Source organism: Vespa velutina, chromosome 24, assembly GCF_912470025.1.
Source record: "Vespa velutina chromosome 24, iVesVel2.1, whole genome shotgun sequence".
NCBI lineage: Eukaryota > Metazoa > Arthropoda > Insecta > Hymenoptera > Vespidae > Vespa > Vespa velutina.
In genome coordinates this window covers 2,424,226-2,445,464 of record NC_062211.1, presented here as the reverse complement: position 1 = coordinate 2,445,464, position 21,239 = coordinate 2,424,226, and the positions used below count along the sequence as shown (strand labels likewise).

Below are 21,239 nucleotides of genomic sequence, written 5' to 3'. Positions count from 1 at the left end.
AAACATAAAAACTTTCTATGATTTGTACACATATTATATATATATGAATGAATCATCCAATGGAAATTTTCATATTTTAACAATAAATTTCAATGGCGCCAATTTTAAATGTCCCTCGTCTCCAATCATGTGATTATTGTATTCAATAAGAATATAATCTTTTCCTTTTTTTCTTTTTTTATACATTCTCTTTAAAACTCATTTATGTTTGTCGTCTGATTTGCAAATGAGACCTTTAATTATTTATTTATTTTTCTTTTTTTTTAAGCAGTCCGATCACGGTAGATATTAAATTAATCGTAGATAAAAGTACATCGGCTTTGTGACCTTGATGACACACACACACACACACAGCACACGCTTAAATATGTAAATACACGACGATAATCGATTTCGAAGTGTAGAAAAAAAAAAGAAAAAAGGAAAAAAAAAATTATTAAAGAAAAGAAAAGATGAACGTCTTGTTTTTAGTTTAATGCAGGAATTTTTCAATGAATACTTCGAGTGAAGAGAGAGAGAGAGAAAGAGAGAGAGAGAGAAAGAGAAAAAAAACTTTCTTCTTTCGATCGGCCCATGTCCTGACAGAATTGCTCGTGCCAAGGTCATTGATTCCTCGACAGTTCCGGCTTATTTTCTGGGCCAGGTTCACCGACAATCACCAGAACAGTGTTACCAACGTCAAAATGAATAACCTTTGCTAAGAGTTGCACGATGACGTAGTCGAACGGTGTGAAGTTTTCATGTGGGATCTAAGCCGGCCGGTAACAAGAATATATATCCTTGCGTTTCACGCAACTTCATTTCATTCGAAATCTTACGAGCGCCTACCATTCTCTTTTCATTCACTACGTTTCTCAACCAAATGTTATGTCCATTGGCGTAGACATTTGTATTATTAAATATAACAAGATATATATATATATTAATTGTAAGTCGTGTAATATAATAAAAAAAAAGAAAAAAGAAAAAATATATATAACCTTTTTTATCACATACTCTATATATATATGGTTAAAACTTTCTTTTTTTCTGAATTATTTTAAAGAATTATCTTTCATGATCATTGTATGTACATATATAATTATTTTTTTCCTTTACTGTTCATTATAGAAAACGTAATTTATTAAATAATTCAAATCCAAATGTTACAAATAATGTCTTAATAGAAGAAAAAAAAAAAAAAAAAGAAAAGAAGAAAATTTATCAATTTTAATTTATATTAATAAATCTATGTTTCTACACACACACACACATACACACACATATGTATATATATTATACACAATTATATAACATGTATATGAAATATATATGATAAATTTACTTGATTTATATAATTTATTTTATATAATATAATATAATATATTTTATTTATATGTAAAATTATATAATATATAAATTATTATATATTATATAATGTTATATAATAATAAATAATATTAAATTTGTATTATATACAAAATATAAATTATATTTTGATAAATTTATATATACATATATATATATATATATATATATACATATAAATTAATTAATAATCATTGATAATAATCTAAAAAACAAAGATATATATTTTTAAAAGTAATCATTAATAAAATACGATTATCAAAGTTTACGCCGCTGATGACCGAGTTTACGGGTTCACCTTGAGGAGGTCGCGGGACGTCAACCTAACCCCCCTTTGGGCGCCCCTTGTCACCGTCATACCGGAAATGCTTTTCGATCGAAAGAGGAAGAGAGAGAAAGAAAGAGAGAAAGAGAGAGAACATAAAAGGATGGTGATGAAACAATGGGAAATATTTAATTTCGTGAATAATCGGAAAGAATAGACGTGTAACGAATGTTACAGGAAATCCTACTCTATCGATGATCTATCCAATTATAATTAGCACAGTAATGGCGGACATGAATGTACTTAACTGATAGAAAAAAAAACTAAACACAATTAATTATTCATCGCCATTGTTATGTCTCATATTAAAATACACGATTTTTTTTTTTCATTTGTTTCTTGTTTTTTTTTTTCGTTTTTTTTTTTTTTTTTTTTTTTTTTTTTTTTTTTTTTTTTTTTTTTTAGTCTAACGTCACAGTGAGAGAGAGAGAGAGAGAGAGAGAGAGAGAGAGAGAGAGAGAGAGAGAGAGAGAGAGAGAGAAAGAAGAAAAAAGAAATCAATACAATACATAAATTACGTGTCAGTCCCATTGTCGTTCATAATTTTCTTAATTTTTATTTAGGAATAAAAAATTTCTTCCTTCCTTATAATTCTATCCTCGTAATTTTTCTGTTTCTTCTTACTTTCGGATAAAGATTTTTTATCACTCTTAAGATAGACAATAATACGTCAATAAATAGACGTCGATATGTCTATGTAATCAAAATGAAACTTATATAGTTAAAAAGAAATAAAACAGGATTTAGAAAAATTGTACGTGTGATGACAGCATCCCATGAATGATGATGACGTCAGTAAATGTAGATGGTCAGATGACGAACCATGGCGATGATTCTATACGATGACGTTGGCAGGATAAGGTAGGGAAACAAGTAAGCAACCAAGCAACCAAGCAACAAAGCAAGCAAGCAAGCAAGCAACCAAGCAAGCAAGCAAGCAATCAAGTAGTCAAGCAGTCAGGCAAATAAGCAGGCAAGTAGGTATGCTTGTACAGTCATAAGGCTCTCCGAAGAGGAGGAAGGAGTCAGAGAAGGAGCCAGGAATCTCCGCTTTGTCGACTCCCAGTTGGTCAGTTTCTTTCAGTCCGTCGTATAACGTGGTACTCGGAGTGTCGGCTCTTTATAACGTGATATATGTATCTCTACATATATATATATATATATATAATATGTTATACACATACATCATTTATATCTGCAATGTGTACGAATATGACTTAACACACTGTTAAGCATATATATATATATAGATATACGTGTATATATAGATACCGCGTGATGACCGCGAAACGAATATAGAGGGCGAATCTAACGCCGCGTTCGCAAACGGCAATGAAATCATCCTACCGACTAGAAAGAACACCGACGAATGACAGTGACCCACTTGCCGGTTCCGGTTTGCCACCATATTTCAAATCGATTCAATTCAATATTTAAATGATTTAACAATATTATATTTTTAATATCTTTATTATTACTATTATTATTATTATTATTATTATCATCATCATTATATAATAATAATAATTATTATTATTATTATCAATATTATCGACATTATTATTATGTTCGTAGTGATAATAAAACGGTGCAAAAGATTAATATCATCGAAGTGTGTGTTCGTGACTTTGAATGGTTCTACTTGGTGTTGTCGAAATATGTGCAAAAAAAAAAGAGAAGAATGATAAAGAAAAAAAAAAAAAGAAGAAGAAGAGAAAAAAAAATGTTATCGTGGACAGTGGAATATTTTGTTAAATCAATTGTGTTTTAATATCTTTATTCTTTATTAAACATCGTACATCGATAAGGAAGATCGCATCTCACACGTAAGATAAAAGTAAACTTACTATTTTTCCTCATTGCAATAGTTATTAAATAACAAACAAAGGATTTATATATAGAACGCAATAAAATTTGAAGCTTAATCGAATCGATGATCAAGATTCATCACATATACGGGAATTCAATAATCACGTATTGACACCTGTATCAATAACCATTGTGAGTTAGTTTAATCCGATTTCCGTATTCGGTTTTATTCTAATGAATGATAAATTACATATGTACAAAAAATATATATATATATCTATATATATATATGAACATATCAATAATTAATATCTAAAAATAAATTCCAAGTAATATACGGAGTTAATACTAAGTAATACTAAACTAAATTCAGTATGTAATATATTAAACAAAAATATGATTATAATTTTGTGAATTTATCGGTGTATATTATATTCTATACAAAAAACATTATATTACACATGATATCGATATCACTTTTATTATAGATTATATCTAAGATAATCGATATACATGTTGTTCGTAAAAAAAAAAAAAAAAAAGGAAAAGATTAAGAAAAAAGAAGAGAGAAAAGGTGTAACATAGAAAACTCAAGGATCTCTCTCATTTCTCATAACCAATAAGGATACGACAGGACAAAGTCCGTCTAGAATGACTGTCCTGGGCCACGAGTTCATCGACGGAAATACATCGCTCGAGTCAGATGGGGGGTGGGGGGACCGCGTTCCAATATTCTGCTCGTCTTCCTGTTCCTACTATTTCTTTCTTTTCTGTTTTTTTTTTGTTTCTTTTCTTTTCTTTTCCCCCTTTCCCTCTCTCCCCACCCCACCCCACTTACTCGTTCCTTTTACTCGAGATGACATCACGACACAATAATTCACACTTCATTTTCCAATTAATTTCGATCGCGTTTTAATTAAATGCTTATTGATTACGCGAAAGAATTACAAAAAAAAAAGGAAAAAAAGAAAATGATTAGAAGAAATAACTAAAAAAAATGATTACAAAAAAAAAAGATCTTTTTTTTTCTGTTCTTTCATGTTCTTTTTCTTTTTTTTTTCATTTTTTCTTTCTTTTAATATTCGTCATCAATCCTTGTCGATAAAGGAGAATATATGAAAAAAGAAAAAAAAAAAAAGAAGACAGGAGGAAAGAGGACGCACGACGTAGCCTTTATCAGCCACAGTTACGACCACGTCGGAACGCAGTCGCGCTCGGAATGCGAGACACGGATTCGAGACGAGCATCTACTATCGTAATTGTGTAGGAGCGTATCGAGTGCAACTTAACGAGTGTGCCTTATGGAACGCGGAAATTCGAACCGACCGCCTCTTTAGAAAAATTGTCGCTAGGGCGAGCGAGGGTGGCTGCCGCCATTTTTTTCCCGTCATTTAATTCTTTTTTCTTTTGTTTCTTTCAATTCTATTTTATTTCATATTTTTCCTTTTTCTTTTTTTCAAAAATTAAAACAAATATTGCCACGTTTCCTTCATAAAAAAGGAACAAGAAAATATACATTGAAAATTGAAATGAAAATTTGAATGAACGTTAATTACTTTCAACGACTATTATTTAATCGATATAAATTGATTGTTAATACATATATGTACAACGTGCATTAACAACCAATCACAAATGAATAAAATAAGTAGTAATGGTTCGAGTGTCGTACCTTGAGAAAAAAAATTTTTAAATTCAACACAGTAAAATATTTACTTGGTCTTCTTGAAAGAGATATTTTTGACGCTATTTTTGTCTCTTACCAAAGAGCGAATTCGATTATAAACCAAATATAAATTGTATAGAGAACAAAAAGTATAAAAAGACGGACAGAAACAGACGGTGAGAGAGACAAAGCACACACACATCCAGAGAGAGAGAGAGAGAGAGAGAGAGAGAGAGAGAGAGAGAGAGAGAGAACAAGAGAGAGAAAGAGAGACATACTTTTTCGGATAGGATGTCGCCAAGTTCTTCATGAACCGTGACGGTGCGATAAAAATCCTGAACGTTAATTGGCCGAAGATGTTCATAAGAGCGTGCACAATGATTTACGTAATGCATGAATTTAACTTAACGATAATAGAAAATACGGTAAATGGCATTTCGTTCTCGTTTATACGATCCAAAAGAGAAAGAGAATAAGTGTAAGATATATAATAATTGAGAGATTTAATAATAATTAATAAAAGATTTGTTGTGAATTGGTGTAAAGGAACAAAAAGAAAAGAAAAAAAATGAAAGAAGAGAAGAGAAGAGAAGAGAAGAATAAAAAAATTAGAATGATTTACCAGTGAACGAAGACGAACATTTTGTAACGAGAAGAAGATACAAATAGATAAATAGATAAATAGATAGATAGATAGGTAAATAGATATAGTGAGGAAAAAAAAAAAACAAGATGGACGATCGAAACAAATAAATGTCTTTCCCATTTGAGATATGAACGAACGAGTATTGAAAGTTTTAATGGACTACAAATTTTGAGAATTTATCATATATCTACGTAAGTAAAATTTTGTGATATCGTCAGATGAACATCAGAAAGACCTTTACGCAAAGGAATTCCAAAGTTAACTGAAATAGGCAACGTATTTATCTCTCGCACTCTGTTGTCTCTCTGCTGCTGCTGGTGCTGTGTATGTGTGTGTGTGTGTGTGTGTGTGTATGCTGCTGGACTGTCATGATGATTCGATCGAGAAATTGATCAAAATATTCAATTCGTCGGATACATTCATCGAACTAGTTCGTTACTTCTTTCTTCTTTTTTTTTTCTATTTTTTCTTTTCTTCCTCCTCCTCCTCCTCCTCCTCCTCCTCCTCCTATTCCTCCTTCTTCTTCTCTTATTCGTCTTATTTTTATTTTTCTTCCTCTTTTTTTTTTCTTTTTTCCTTTTTGAGGTTATGATCGCGAGGTAATGACGCGTATAAAAAAAAAAAAAGGAAAAAAAAATTTGCGTTGAACGATCAACGTTGAGAGAGTTCTATGAAGCTGCTCGTTGTTTTCTATCTTTTCTTCTTTTTTTTTTTTTTTTATGTTTCTTTCTCTTTCCTCGTACAAAAATAGCGTAGTTTGCTTTTTATTTTTTTCTTTTTCTCTCTTTCTTTTTTTTTTTTTTTTTTTTCTCCCTGTTGATCTTCAACTACAGACATTGCGTATCCGCTCGTTTCTTGTTTTCTTTTCTTCTTCCTTTTTGTCCTTTTTTACGTTTTTTCTCTGTTTCTTTCTTCCTTCTTTTTCTTTCTTTCCTTCTTTCTTTCTTTCTTTTTTCTTCCCTAATATGGAAATATCACTTGCATAATAAGGTCTCAGACGACAATCATAATTTTTCTTGAACGGAGGCACGACTGCCCGATAACGAACATTACGTTGTACGAATAATAATTATTATATGAAATCATTACGGAAAATTTTATCGTCGTGTCTCCTTTTATCAACGTTGAACGTGCCTATGAGTCAAAGAATTCTCTTGCGAAAAAAGTTATTCGATTGGATTTGATACGAACTAAAAGATACACTTCTTCAATGACGAATCCTTCATTATGAACTCACGAATGATATCGCGAAAATTTTTTTTTTTTTTCTTAATACGAACTTTTCATAAAACCCGATAATGAGATTTAAGAAAATACAAAACAAAAAAAAAGGAAAGAAAGAAAAATATAAATATGTTTGAATGAAAAATATCGTCACTTACGTATACTGTCTTTTTTTTTCTTTTTCTCTCTCTTTTTACGTACTTATTTTTTCATGGCATTGGCATTTGCCGAGAAAGAAAATTGTCGTTCGGATTGATCCTTAATTTTTGGTTTATAGAAAGAGGTTAAAAAAAAAGAAAAAAAAAAAAAAGAAAAAAAAAACTTTAAAGAAAGAAAATATGATTTGCCTATTTTATTTGGTTTTTCTTTTTCTCTTTTCATTTTTTTTTTCCTTTTTTTTTTCTTCTTTTTTTTTCTCCTTTTTTTTTTCTTCTTTTTTTTTTCAACAAATAATATATACTTTCTCGAGATACGTGAGGTGTGGCCAATTTACCGTTACAAATATGTATATGACATATAACTTACATGCCATGCAAGTTGTTTGCCTAGATGGAAAGCTTGTTATTCGTCTAAAAGTCACGATATCTCAACGAACGATTGAAACTGAGAATCGTTTACACGGTATAAACACCTTTTCGATTCTTTATAACTTTGGAATTTAAAGTTGACGATGAATGACGGGGACGGGTCCAGGATGGTCCAGGATGGTCAGGGGGGGTGGGGTGGGGAGGAAGAAAAAAAGAAAAGAAATCTTGGAGAACGAAGAGAACACTATACACTTTCGACGATAAGAAACATCTGAAAAGAAAAACTATTGTGAAGCGATGCATCCGGATGACGTCTTCACCGGCCGTGATCGTAAACGTTTTTTTTGGTCGGTGGGACTTTCGTCCGTTTGTAAGGCTCATGAAAAACATCGAAACTTCATCGACGATCGATAAAGAAAATTTCTGGTAGGTAAATGCATGACCACGGTCGATAAAATATCGACGAAATATATTTGTTACTATTTTTTTTTTTTTTTTTTTTTTTTTTTTTTTTTTTTTTTGTTAAATAAGAAATACTAAAAGAAAGAAAAAAGAACAAGAATTATTTCCATCTTCTACTCCATTCGTATCAATGATAAGAGAAAAAGTAAAAATTAAAATTATATAAAGAGGATTTATCGGTAACATGTCGATCGGTAACATGTCGACGATATATTTTCCTATTTTTATATTTTCAAACTTGGAAAATAAAGGAAATAAAAACAAAGTTTTCTTTCGTTTCTATTCATATCAATTAGAAAATGAGAATAAATAAGAATAAAAAAAAAAAAAAAATAAAAAAATAAAAAAATAAAAAAAATAAAATAAAATAAAATATGATATGAGATAACATATCGATGATAGTTCGGTCACTTTAGTATTTTTAAGATTATGAAAGAAGGACAGATAAGAAAAAAACTTCGAGTTCTCATTAATTTCTATTCGTATTGAAATGAAGGGAGGACAAATAAAAATTAAATTCAAAAAAAGCATTATTGCAAACGTTAAATTTTCTTACATTTATAATTTGCATTAATGAGAAGAAAGAAAAAGAAAAATAAAAAAAGAAGAAAGAAATGTGAAGATAAAATCTAAATAAACAGGATTTTTTTTTACTACGGTCGGTAATATATCGACGAAATATATGTCACTTATATATTTTCCTATTTAATAAAGCAACAGAATAACATTGAGATTTTTTTTTCGTTTTTATTCGTATAAAAAAAAAAAAAAAAAAAAAAAAAAAAAAAAAAAAATTAATAATCATGTTATTTTCGTGCACGTGTTTTTTCTCTCTCTCTCTCTCTCTCTCCCTTCTTTTTAGCGATAGAAAAATGATGACACGTTCGGAACGTACGAGAAGGAGAAAGAAAATAAAGTACGAAGGAAATATCAACAAGTGTACATAATAAAGATTTTTATATACTTTCATGTGAATGGGGCAGGGAAGAGGTTGATAAAGTCCGAGTACAAAGTATGAAAAATTTTCGCTCGGAATATCAAACGTCGTAATTTGATAGATAGAAAGAGAAAGAAAGAGAAAGAGAAAGAGAGAGAAAGAGAAAGAGAGAGAGAGAGAGGCTGGTCTGGAACACGAGGCCATCACGCGGCAAACAACTGAAGATAATCAATCGTTCGACCGTAGAACATCAACGCTACCAAAGGACTATTTTCTTCGAGATTAATAGATGTTTCATTTGGATATTATTATTGGATATTATTATCTATCTGTTTGGATATGCGCGCGCACGGGTGTCAAAGTATCTCTCCTCTCGATTTCGTTTGATCGTTATTATTGAGTAACAGTTCCGACATCGAACAGAAATCGCAACGTTTTCATCGGTCACTGACGTAAGGATACCGGTAAGTATATAATATCCCAATTTGAATAAGTAAAAATTAATACATTATAATTTATTATTTTTTATTTGTATATATTACGATCTAACAGATAAATCTATTAGATCGAATTTATTCAAATAATGGAAATTTTCTTATTATCATTTTTAAAAATGTTATAAACGTTAACTTTCCGTGACATTGATAGGTCTTTTTTTTTTTTTTTTCTCTCGAACACAAGAAAGTTATATCTGTTTCGTTAATTAATCTATATATGTATATATATATATATATATATATATAAAATCAAAAATCATTATCTTTTTTTATCTATTTTGTTTATATATATATATATATGTGTGTGTGTGTATATAATATATAAAATAAAAAATAATCAACATTTATTTCATTAAAATAGATGGAATGTTCGTTCGTTATGATGATTAAATCGAATTTTACATTATCGACGTAAATCGATCGAAATCTTTCTCAAATAATGTAAATTATTTATTTTCATGTAGATATTAATTTATTTTAATTATAATTTTTACGAATATAATTTACTATCAACTTTTTCTTCTTCTTCTTTTTTTTTTTTTTTTTTTTAATAATAAAATATATATATATATATGTATATATATTTTATAAAAAGAATTATTTTTATTTTATTAAATAGATCATATATTTGATCTCGTCACGATGTCTAAATCGGGGATTAATGTACCGATCATGACTCGATCGAAAAAAGAAGAAACGTTAAACGATCCAAAATTATTGCTTAATGAAGTAAAAAATGAAGCTACAAGTAAAGCGAGCATTGAGAAGGAAAAAGTTGATGTGCCGGTTGTAAAACAACAAGTACAATCGGCAAAGGAAATTATTAAAACTGATGTGCAAGTTGAAAAGAGAACGTTGGAACAATCGGTCGAGAAGAAAGTCGAGAAGAAATTTGTTATCGAGAAATCCACGGACAAAGATCGATCATCCTCAAAAAACGATGAATCTTTGATCCTTGAAAAAAATGTAAGTTCAATTTATTCGTTTTTTTTTTTTTTTTTCTTTTTCCCCCGTGATGATAACGATCATATTTATAAAATTTTTATTCTATAAAATTGATAATACGATATGTTTTATTTTTTTTTTTTTTTATTTTCTTTTATTTATAGAAACCAAAAGATCCACCTGCTTTGAAGAAAGATGAATCTTTGATCGTCGAAAAAAATGTAAATCATCACAATTCGCCTTTTTTTAATGCCATAAAATTATTAATACAATCATGTGTATATATATATATATATTTTTTTTTTTTTATTTTTTTTACTTATAGAAACCAAAAGAAGAAAACCGATCTGTTTTGAAGAAAGATGAATGTTCGATTCTCGAAAAGAATGTAAATCAATTTCATTTGCTTCGTATTTCTTTTTTTTTTTCAGTACAATAAAAGTGATCACGATCCTTTTTTTTTTTTTTTTTTTTTTTTTTTTTTTTTTATATAAAACCGAAAGAAGTTCGACCTTCTTCGAGGAAAGATGAATTTTTCTTAAAATTCAATAAAATTGATGACGATCTTATTTATATTTATGTATACATATCACATTTTTTTTTTTTTCATGATCATAGAAACCAAAAGATGAAGTTTGCCCTGTTTTAAAGAAAGACGAAATTGTGAAACCGGAAAAAAATGCAAGTTCATTTAATTCATTAATTACATTAGATTTGATTTAACATCCAATAAAATTGATAACGATCACATTTATATTTTTATTTTTTTTTCTTTTATTTTTTTTCATGATCATAGAAACCAAAAGATGAAGTTTGCCCTTTTTTAAAGAAAGACGAAATTGTGAAACCGGAAAAAAATGCAAGTTTATTTAATTCATTAATTACATTAGATTTGATTTAACATCCAATAAAATTGATAACGATCACATTTATATTTTTATTTTTTTTTCTTTTATTTTTTTTCATGATCATAGAAACCAAAAGATGAAGTTTGCCCTGTTTTAAAGAAAGACGAAATTGTGAAACCGGAAAAAAATGCAAGTTCATTTAATTCATTAATTACATTAGATTTGATTCAACATCCAATAAAATTGATAACGATCATATTTATATGTTTATTTTTTTTTCTTTTATTTTTTTCATGATCATAGAAACCAAAAGATGAAGTTTGCCCTGTTTTAAAGAAAGACGAAATTGTGAAACCGGAAAAAAATGCAAGTTCATTTAATTCATTAATTACATTAGATTTGATTTAACATTCAATAAAATTGATAACGATCGCACTTATATTTTTATTTATTTAATTTTTTTTTGTCATCATCATAGAAACCAAAAGATGAAGTTTGCCCTGTTTTAAAGAAAGACGAAATTGTGAAACCGGAAAAAAATGCAAGTTCATTTAATTCATTAATTACATTAGATTTGATTTAACATTCAATAAAATTGATAACGATCACATTTATATTTTTATTTTTTTTTCTTTTATTTTTTTCATGATCATAGAAACCAAAAGATGAAGTTTGCCCTGTTTTAAAGAAAGACGAAATTGTGAAACCGGAAAAAAATGCAAGTTCATTTAATTCATTAATTACATTAGATTTGATTTAACATTCAATAAAATTGATAACGATCGCACTTATATTTTTATTTATTTAATTTTTTTTTGTCATCATCATAGAAACCAAAAGATGAAGTTTGCCCTGTTTTAAAGAAAGACGAAATTGTGAAACCGGAAAAAAATGCAAGTTCATTTAATTCATTAATTACATTAGATTTGATTTAACATTCAATAAAATTGATAACGATCGCACTTATATTTTTATTTATTTAATTTTTTTTTGTCATCATCATAGAAACCAAAAGATGAAGTTTGCCCTGTTTTGAAGAAAGACGAAATTGTGATACCGGAAAAAAATGCAAGTTCATTTAATTCATTAATTTCATCGGATTTGTTACAAAATCCAATAAAATTGATATCGATCATACCATATATTCTTATTTATTTAATCAATTAATTAATTTTTCTTTCACATTTTGTAGAAACCAAAAGAAGACATGCGATCTTCTTCGAAGAAAGATGAATTTGTCACTCTCGAAAAAAATGCAAGTTAATTTCATTCACTTAATTCGTTGAAGTTGTTTCCAAAAATCCAATAAAAAAAAATTGTTAGAGATGACATTTTATTTATTTATTTATTTATTATTTTCTTCGTTTAATAGAAACCAAAAGAAGAAGTTCGATTTTCTCCGAAGAAAGATGAATCTTTGCTCCACGAAAAAAATGTAAGTTAATATTATACATTTGATTTAAAATCCAATAAAATTGGCAACGAGCATATTTACATTTTTATTATATATAATAAAATGCGATAAACTGGTTATCTAAATATATATATATATATATAGATATATATATATGTATATTTTTTTTTTCATATTATTTTTTTTTTTATAGAAACCAAAAGAAGAAAATCCATCTGCTTTGAAAAAAGATGAATCTTTGATCCTTGAAAAAAATGTAAATCATCTACAATCTTTTTTTATTTTTTTTTTCTCCAATAAAATCGGTAACGATCACATTTATATTTTTATTTATTATTTTTTTTTTTTTCGTTTTATAGAAACCAAAAGAAGAAGTATTATCTTCTTCGAAGAAAGATGAATTAGTAATCGTCGAAAAAAATGCAAGTCAACATCATCCATTTATTTCAAAAGCCAATAAAATTGATAACGATTATATTTATATTTTTATTATGATTAGTTTTTTCTTTTTTGTTTTTTTTTTTTTTTTAAATTGTAAAAAATGCATATCTTCTTGATCCATTTTTTTCCTTTTTTAATTAAATAAAATTGTTGACGTTTAGATTTGTTTTCATAAAAATTTTTTTTGTAGGTACCTAAAGAAGAAGTCCGATCGATCCCGAAGAAAGATGAATATTTTTTCCTTGAAACAAATGTAAGTTAACATCATTCGTTTCTTTTTTTTTGGTAAATAAAATTGAAAATAATCGCATTTACATTTCTCTTTTTCCCCTTATAGAAACCAAAAGAAGTTCGATCTTCTACGAAGAAAGATGAATCGTCTGTTCTTGAAAAAAATGTTAGTCAATTTCGATATATTTTTCTTTTTTTTTCTTTTCTTTTTAGATAGAATAAAATTTTATATCTATATTTTTATTGATATTTTTTTTCTTTTTTTTTTTTTTTTTAATAGATAGCAAAAGAAGAACTTCGATCATCTTTGAAGAAAGATGAAACTTGTATCCTCGAAAAAAATGTTTGTTTCTTTTTGTTTTTTCAATCCAATAAAATTTGCAATCATATTTACATTATTATTATTATTACTTTTTTGTTTTTTTTTTCTTTTTCTTTATAGAAACCAAAAGAAGAAGATCGATCTTCTTCGAAGAAAGATGAATCATTGATCCACCAAAAAAATGTTAGTTAAATTGATTCAGTTCTTTTTTTTTTTTCTAATCAACTAATTTTATTGATAACAATTATATTTATATTTTTATTGAAATCTTTTTTATAGATACCGAAAGGAGAATTGCAAACTTCCTTGAAGAAAGATGAATCTTTGTCCCACGAAAAAAATGTAAATCAATTTGATTTGTATTTTTTTTCTTCGAAATTGAATAAAATCATATTTATATATATACATATTTTTTTTTTCGTTTTATAGAAACCAAAGGAAGAAGTTCGATCATCCCCGAAGAAAGATGAATTTGTGATCGTCGAGAAAAATGTAGGTCATCGTTCACTTTTTTTTTGTTTTGTTTTTTTTTTTTTTTTAATTCAACAAAATCGATGGCTTTCATATTTACATTTTTATTATTATTATTAATGTGGTTTCTTTTTTTTCTTTTTTTTATAGAAATCAAAAGAAGATGATCGATTTTCTCCGAAGAAAGAGGAATTGTTTATCGTCGAAAAAAATGTAAATCAACTTGATTCGTTCTTTTTTTTTTCTTTTTTCTTTTTTTTAATCCAATAAAATTAATATACATGTATTTTTTATACTTTTTTACAGAAATCATTTAAACCCTCGAACGTTGCTGTACCAAGAATACGTCAACCCTATATGCCACCGATAACCAATGAATCTCCAATCGTATTATCTACACATTTAGTACCGTCCTTACCAATTTCTCTTTTCGAATTATTGGCCGAAGTTATTGAAGTTGCAACAGAAAGGCCTGTTAATATTTTATACGAGCCAAGATCTAATAGAAAAGTCCCAAAGAATATCACTGATATCGGTAGGTTTATAAAATGCTTATATATTTATTTTTATAAATAAGTTTATGTATTTTAATAAATATATTTATTTATTAAAATATCATATTTATTTATTAAAATAAAAAGAAATATTATATATCAATATTATGTAATAATTATTTTAATTAATTTCAGCCATTTTGTCAGCCAATGAAGAATGGGAAGATGGTGAACTTTTGCCAGTATCTTTCATATTTAAACATCGTCTGAATAAGGATAATTCACCTTTGATTTATGCCGACGTTATCATTGCTTCAGATCTCACACCTCAGGTTGAAGTAAATGGATAAATCTTTGATAATTTCTGTTATTAAATCTTTGAAACATATAACAAATTTATATATATATATGTATAATGTTATAGGATATCATTGATATGCGTGGACACAGATGTGCTTTGCCTGATAGGTCTAAAAAAGTAGGAGCTACAACACTATTGTATAATTACTTGCATTCTGTTGGAGAAGGTCCAGCTTTCTTCGGCAACACATTAGGTTAATATGAATAAACTATGTGACGATATGCACGTAGTGTACAAATTGTAAATTAATAAGGTACTGAGATTTGAAGTTATGTTTTTTCAGATGTCGATTCACAAATAGCTGTTTTACAAATGGTCGCCGGTAAACAAGCTGAAGTAGGCGTTTTGGAAGCTCCTGTTATTGTATGTCAAAAGGATACTTTGCCAGGCATAGAATCACTTCGTGTAGTTACAAGCTTGGGACCATTACCGCCTTATCGCATTATGGTTAATAAAAATATATCTGGTAAGAAAATTGTTGAAATGAAAAACTAATTTCTAGCATTATATCTCTTTATTATTGTTTTCCATCCTTATGTCATATCTGTTTTGTTTTTCTCATTCCTTTCATTTATTTTTTCTTCTTTTCAATTTCTTTTTTTTTTTTTTTGTTTTTCTTTTTTACAGATAATCTTGTAAGGGAATTAACGTCTTCTCTACTTAATTGTAATGAGGATACAGAACGATTGGAGAAACTAGCATCTTTTGGAATCTTAGGTTTTGCCATTAATTCCACAGATTACTATGAATTTAGTGATGTTAAGTCTGCCATTAAAAGGGGACCGTATTATTGAATTTATCTCCCATTTACATTGTATTAAATATGATCTATACCTTACTACATTTATCGTTGGAAAAAAATAAACACGCATATAAATTTTATATTATAAAATAAATATAACGTTATATTATCAAGATCTATGCACATGCATATTATCTGTTCATCTCTTATTTTCTTACTTTTGTTCTTTTCGTTCGTATTTTTTTCTTCTTCTTTTTTTTTTCTACTTCTTTCTTCCTTTTTTTTTATTTTCTTTTTGTTTTTTTTTTTTAATATTTTTTTATTTATTTATATTATTTTATTTTATTTATTTTTTTTTTTCTTTTTAAATAGAAATTATGATACATACAATGCACAAGAATTACGCAAAACGAATTTATCTATCAAAAGTTACCAAAAGTTAGGAGCAAGATATCCATCTGGAGGTGGTATAGAACCCCTTGCTAATGTGTTTTTTAAGAATTCTTCTAAACGTACTAATGGTCCGTCGCTAATACCATCCTCATTTTGTATACGAGGATAGTATTCATTAGCTAATAACATTAACATCTTATGAAATTGTTTAGGATAAACATTCCAAAGTGAATTTCCTGCAACTTCTAATACATCCAAAATAAGAGTGGCACGAAGATCTGATGTGTTTGGTTGAGATTCTATAAATATGGATAAATATATGATTAACATATTTGTGTCTTTGAAAATTAAAATTAATAATAATAACAATAATAATAATAATAATAGAAGAAAAAAAAAATTATATAACTTTACCACTATTCAATACAGTTGCAAGCCATCTCCATGTATGTCGTAAACCATAAGGATGTTTCTTCGTAATTCCTTTTCTTTGAGATGTTACAGTTATAGAAATATACAATCTCATTAATCCAGACATTCTTTTCAAAAATTTATCTTGTTTTTCTACACTTCCATTTTCGAAATACTTATAACCCAATGACTTGAAATATTCTTCATTGGTTTGCCCTTCTCTTTTCGGCATAAATACAGGAACCGTAAAGGGACAAGTTTTGTGAAAATGTGCTAAAAGTAATTCACCAAAATCGCCGTGATCGTTCCAAAGAGCTACGATTATTGTAGCTATAGCAAATGCCATTTTTGGTTTGCTCGAAACAAGTGTTTCTCCTTGATTCTGTTGTTAAATAAAAATTTATTAAAAAAAAAAAAAAAAAAAAAAAAAAGAAGAAGAAACAAAAAGAACAAAAAATCAAACGAAAGATTGATTAAAAAGATCTATTAAAAATACGTACTACTATCTTTTTGGCTAAAACATCTTTACAAAATGCTGCTCCTTGAGGATGCTGTCCTACATTTGGAGATGATCTTCCAATGAGAAGATTGTGTAATCTTTCATATTTATCTTTAAGATGTTGTTCGTTAATAACAGAAATTGCGTTTACAGGAATATTTATTGCCTTTTGACACTCGAACCTAAATTTTTTTGTACTGGGCGATCGTGAAAATTCATTATAATTTTTGGCATAATTCTCCAAAATTTCTTGACTATGAATATATATTTGTAATGATTCTTTATCGACATATTTATATATATTATCTAAAAGAAGATAATGCAAATAAAATATTATAGTTTTTATAATATTGAATAATATTTTATTGATAGAGAAACTTTAATGCTTACTTTCTATTTCTTGTAATGGCACAGTCGACGTTGATGAAGTATCTTCAGAATTGGCTTGATGATTTGTGGATGTTTTTATTGTTTGAGCTGTTTCTTGAACATTTTCTGGTATTAGTTCTGGAACAGTTTCAGGAGTAGATTCTGGAACAGTTCCCGGGGCAATTTCTGGTACAGGCTCTGGAACAGTCTCTGGAACAGTCTCTGGAACAGATTCTGGAACACTTCCTGGAACAATCTCTTGAGTTTTATCATTGTCCACGTTTTCGTTGACATTATCGTTATTGATTTGATCTGCAGTTGAAACGTCATAAATTTTTACAACTTCTTCTGACTTGGATGATTCTTTCTGAATCAATTCTGTATTTTGTACACCTGCATTCGACACTGGAATTATCTTCTCAGCAGTTATCCTATCTGAAAGTACAAGTACATTGATATTTGATTATTATTAATATCTTAGAATATAATTGTAATTGTTAATAATAAAAAATACATACCTAATTCTACCTTTAACGAGGATAAAATTTCACCTATCTGTTGTACCGCTGTTTCCGCGCTATAGAGATCTGTAGGCACCAAATCTCCTTTCTATTTTAAATTTAAATAGATATAGATAAGTAAAAGATAATAAAAATAAAAAATTATATCGCATATATATTTATAACAATTATATTACTAATACCTTAATTTTTTCATCCAAAGATTCAATTTGTCGATGGAGTTGTTTTAGAACGACCGAATGCATAATAAAAAAATTTGCTATAGCATTTTTATCTTTAAAATTTTTTGAAAGAATTACAATGTCATAATATTTAACTTCAAATTCGTGCCTAAGAATTACTATCTTTTTTATCAATTCTTCCTTCTCTTTCAATTTCCTTCTACATTCCTCCATATCACGTTTCATCTTTTCATTTTGTTCTTGAGCTCTTTGAGCGTGTAACTGTTGCTCGTGTTTTCTCCTTATCTCTTCTTGTTCCGCGATACGTTCCTCCTCGGCTAATATATCGGCATATTTTTGTGCACTTTTGCGCTCTCTTTCTTGTGCCATATTCGAACGCGAAAGGGAAATATGTTTCTGTATAGCAGTTCCATTCTCTTCCATGTGTTGCCATTTACGCTGTACTTCTTTCTACAAAATATAATAATAATAATAATAATAATAATTAACATTATATCGTTTGATTCCTTTTAAATTATCTTATTAAAATAATAATATTATTCTATTGTATGTATTATTTATAAAAAAAAATTACCCTGACTTTCTCTCTTCTTTGTAACTCCTCTTCCAATAATATCTTTTTTATTGAAAATATAATACCACTCTGTGTTGAAATCTTATTGTTCCATTCATCCATAGTTTTCTGAGGTGTTTTGACATTGCAAGAATTTTGCTCATTTTCAATATTTTCTAATTTTTTAAAATCACTCTTGCTTGAATCTGAATTAGGACCAATCGTAATCCGATCGATTTCACCGGATATACGCGAAACTTTTCCTAGAGCAGATACTTTTAGACAAGCAAAGTCTGCACTTATATCACTCATATTTGGTTCCTACATGTGTATATACATATATATTATTATTATTATTATTATTATTATTATTATTATTATTATTGTTATTATTGTTATTACTTAATACAGAACGAATTTTAAATTATAAATATTAACTTATACAATGTATTTTTTTTTTACCAATACATTGTGCAATAAAAGATAAAATGAATAGAAAATGTTTGACTTAACCTATCTAAAGTAATGAATGATTTGATTTTTCTATATTTACCATATCTTCTTTATTTCTATTAGAGAGTGGCATTCTTATATTTATATAATATTGCTCCAAATAAACTTTATAAATCTAAAGAATTTAATTATAATAATTTATAAATGGAATATACATATAAGTAAGTTTATGTACATTTCAATCACTCATACAATTCATACATCGTTACGAAAGATTTAAAAAATTGTTCACATTTTGTCATTGTGTAACCGATAAAACGGTTAATTTTTTTTTATATAAATATAACATAATGTTCAGATAGTTTATACCTTTAGTCAACTTTCTTGCATGACACACAACAAAAACACACTAATCCAATTACACGAAATGTTTTGTTAATGTATGTATATTGGTAATGGAAATCAGCCAATCAGAATGAATCTTTCTATTGACCAATCATAACGATGCTATTATATAATTGGTCGATACGTATTTTCTACTTACGTTGTATTTTTAAATTTAACTTTCATACAAAAATTTTATATATACATATATATATATATATATATGTATTTATTTTGTAAATTTTTAAACAATACTTAATTATTATATCTAGTCTGTTGTATATTGTTTCAGGATTTATTTTTACAAAAGATAAGGTAAAAGTCTTTCGTCAAAAATAAATATTATATAATTTTCATTTTCTATATTTTATTTTAATAGTGTATACGTTCTCTAAATGGGATTTCATCTCCTATATATATAAAGTTTTTATTATAATTAGAAACTACATTATTATATATACTACCCTGCATAATCTGTATATTATTATAATCACTAATATAATATATATGTATATATCAAAAAATTTAATACAAGTTTATATCTATAATGAAAAAATTTATACAATGAAAATAAGATAATTGAAAGTACATTGAATTTGTAGTTATTGAATTTTAATAATTTACTGAAATTTTTTTAAACCTATATGTATTAGTAGTATTGTTTAGTAGTAGGTGAACATTTTTAAGTAATACAAGTCAATTCAATGTATATGATCAAATATTTTAAGTAACACAAATCAACCGCCATTATATGATAAGATATTTAAGTAGTACAAGCGAATCAATCTTATGGGGTTGGATATTTAAATAGTACAGGTCAAAAATTACATGGCTGAAAAATCAATAGAATAACAATAAAAAAGTATATAAATTATTTATTGGAAAAGATTAAAAAAGAAAAAAAGAAAAAAAAAATTGTGTATCGCTCATAGTAATAATTATTTTTATTATTTTTTTTTATTTTTACTTTTTCCTTTTTTTTTCCACCACATTTTGCTTGTTCTTTTCTTTTTTTTTTCTTTTTTGTTTATGTCGATAACCAGCCAGTTGAAATAAGAAAACATATTTTACACGTATTATTATAAAATTATATGAATTTCTCTTTACGATTATTAATAAAAATCAATATATGTTCTATAATAAACTTAAAGTTCGTCTGTTATATTTGTGAAATTGTAATATTCTATTATTATATTTGTGAAATTAATTACTTTTTTACTTTCTTTTTTTCGAACTGTAAAACAATCTTGACAATTTTTAATTAATACTGAAATCATTCAAGTATTTAGTCGAGACATCATTTATATATATATTTATATATATATAAATGTATGTAATGTAATAAGTTATATATATATATACATATAAGTTTATATTTTATATATATATATATATATATATAAATTCTGACTATACATTAAAGTATTAATAATATATAAATTTCTAATAATATTTGCACAAATAAATAGATTGATTATATTAGAATTCTATGGACAAATGTATATAAAGTATATAAATTTGTGACTAAAATCAAGATTTTGTTGATCACCTGATGAAAAATAATAATTAATGAATATATACTTATATATTATACATTGTTTTTATAAAAATCAAAATATTAATTCATTTCCATATTATCTATTGTATAAAGTATAATTTCATAAAGTCTTTTTGAAAATTTATGTCTAAATCTTGCACTAAACAATGGTTATTGTAAAGTGTAATATTCTTACTAATTGCAGAGGGCATAATTTTTTACATTATA

At 27.1% G+C, this 21,239-nt stretch overlaps 3 protein-coding genes across 31 annotated transcripts in view; 1 reads left to right on the top strand and 2 right to left on the bottom strand.

Annotated features, from left to right (window-relative positions):
* Positions 1 to 7,899, bottom strand: part of LOC124957164 (splicing factor U2AF 65 kDa subunit-like) — a 34,200-nt gene extending 26,301 nt beyond the window's left edge. Inside the window, exon 1 of the mRNA XM_047513968.1 lies at positions 7,543 to 7,899. Coding sequence (XP_047369924.1) covers positions 7,543 to 7,549 — 7 coding nt within the window. The 5' untranslated portion in view covers positions 7,550 to 7,899. The remainder of the gene's footprint in view (positions 1 to 7,542) is intronic.
* A 1,079-nt stretch (positions 7,900 to 8,978) lies between these two features.
* LOC124957158 (triadin-like) lies at positions 8,979 to 15,884 on the top strand. Of its 29 annotated transcripts, none has more exons than XM_047513929.1 (28): positions 8,979 to 9,407; positions 10,060 to 10,406; positions 10,550 to 10,606; positions 10,711 to 10,773; positions 11,004 to 11,066; positions 11,182 to 11,244; positions 11,360 to 11,422; positions 11,537 to 11,599; positions 11,712 to 11,774; positions 11,889 to 11,951; positions 12,064 to 12,126; positions 12,239 to 12,301; positions 12,426 to 12,488; positions 12,606 to 12,668; positions 12,841 to 12,903; positions 13,007 to 13,069; positions 13,279 to 13,341; positions 13,426 to 13,485; positions 13,600 to 13,662; positions 13,762 to 13,824; positions 13,921 to 13,983; positions 14,071 to 14,133; positions 14,263 to 14,325; positions 14,419 to 14,647; positions 14,802 to 14,944; positions 15,031 to 15,160; positions 15,251 to 15,433; positions 15,595 to 15,884. In XM_047513929.1, exons 2-28 carry the CDS (start codon positions 10,083 to 10,085, stop codon positions 15,759 to 15,761), a joined length of 2,490 nt encoding a protein of 829 aa, XP_047369885.1. In that variant the 5' UTR covers positions 8,979 to 9,407; positions 10,060 to 10,082; the 3' UTR covers positions 15,762 to 15,884. The 29 variants fall into 29 exon arrangements, with proteins under 29 accessions (XP_047369885.1, XP_047369886.1, XP_047369900.1 ...); XM_047513930.1 differs by having other exon boundaries at positions 9,035 to 9,407; positions 14,802 to 14,938; XM_047513939.1 differs by lacking the exon at positions 13,600 to 13,662 and having other exon boundaries at positions 9,039 to 9,407.
* On the bottom strand, positions 13,871 to 19,511 carry LOC124957161 (mRNA export factor GLE1). The gene is made up of 8 exons (XM_047513960.1): positions 19,191 to 19,511; positions 18,659 to 18,958; positions 18,085 to 18,534; positions 17,900 to 17,990; positions 17,403 to 17,816; positions 17,014 to 17,318; positions 16,517 to 16,895; positions 13,871 to 16,401 (listed from the first exon to the last, which is right to left on the bottom strand). Exons 1-8 carry the CDS (start codon positions 19,221 to 19,223, stop codon positions 16,139 to 16,141), a joined length of 2,235 nt encoding a protein of 744 aa, XP_047369916.1. The 5' UTR covers positions 19,224 to 19,511; the 3' UTR covers positions 13,871 to 16,138.
* Positions 19,512 to 21,239: the final 1,728 nt, after the last annotated feature.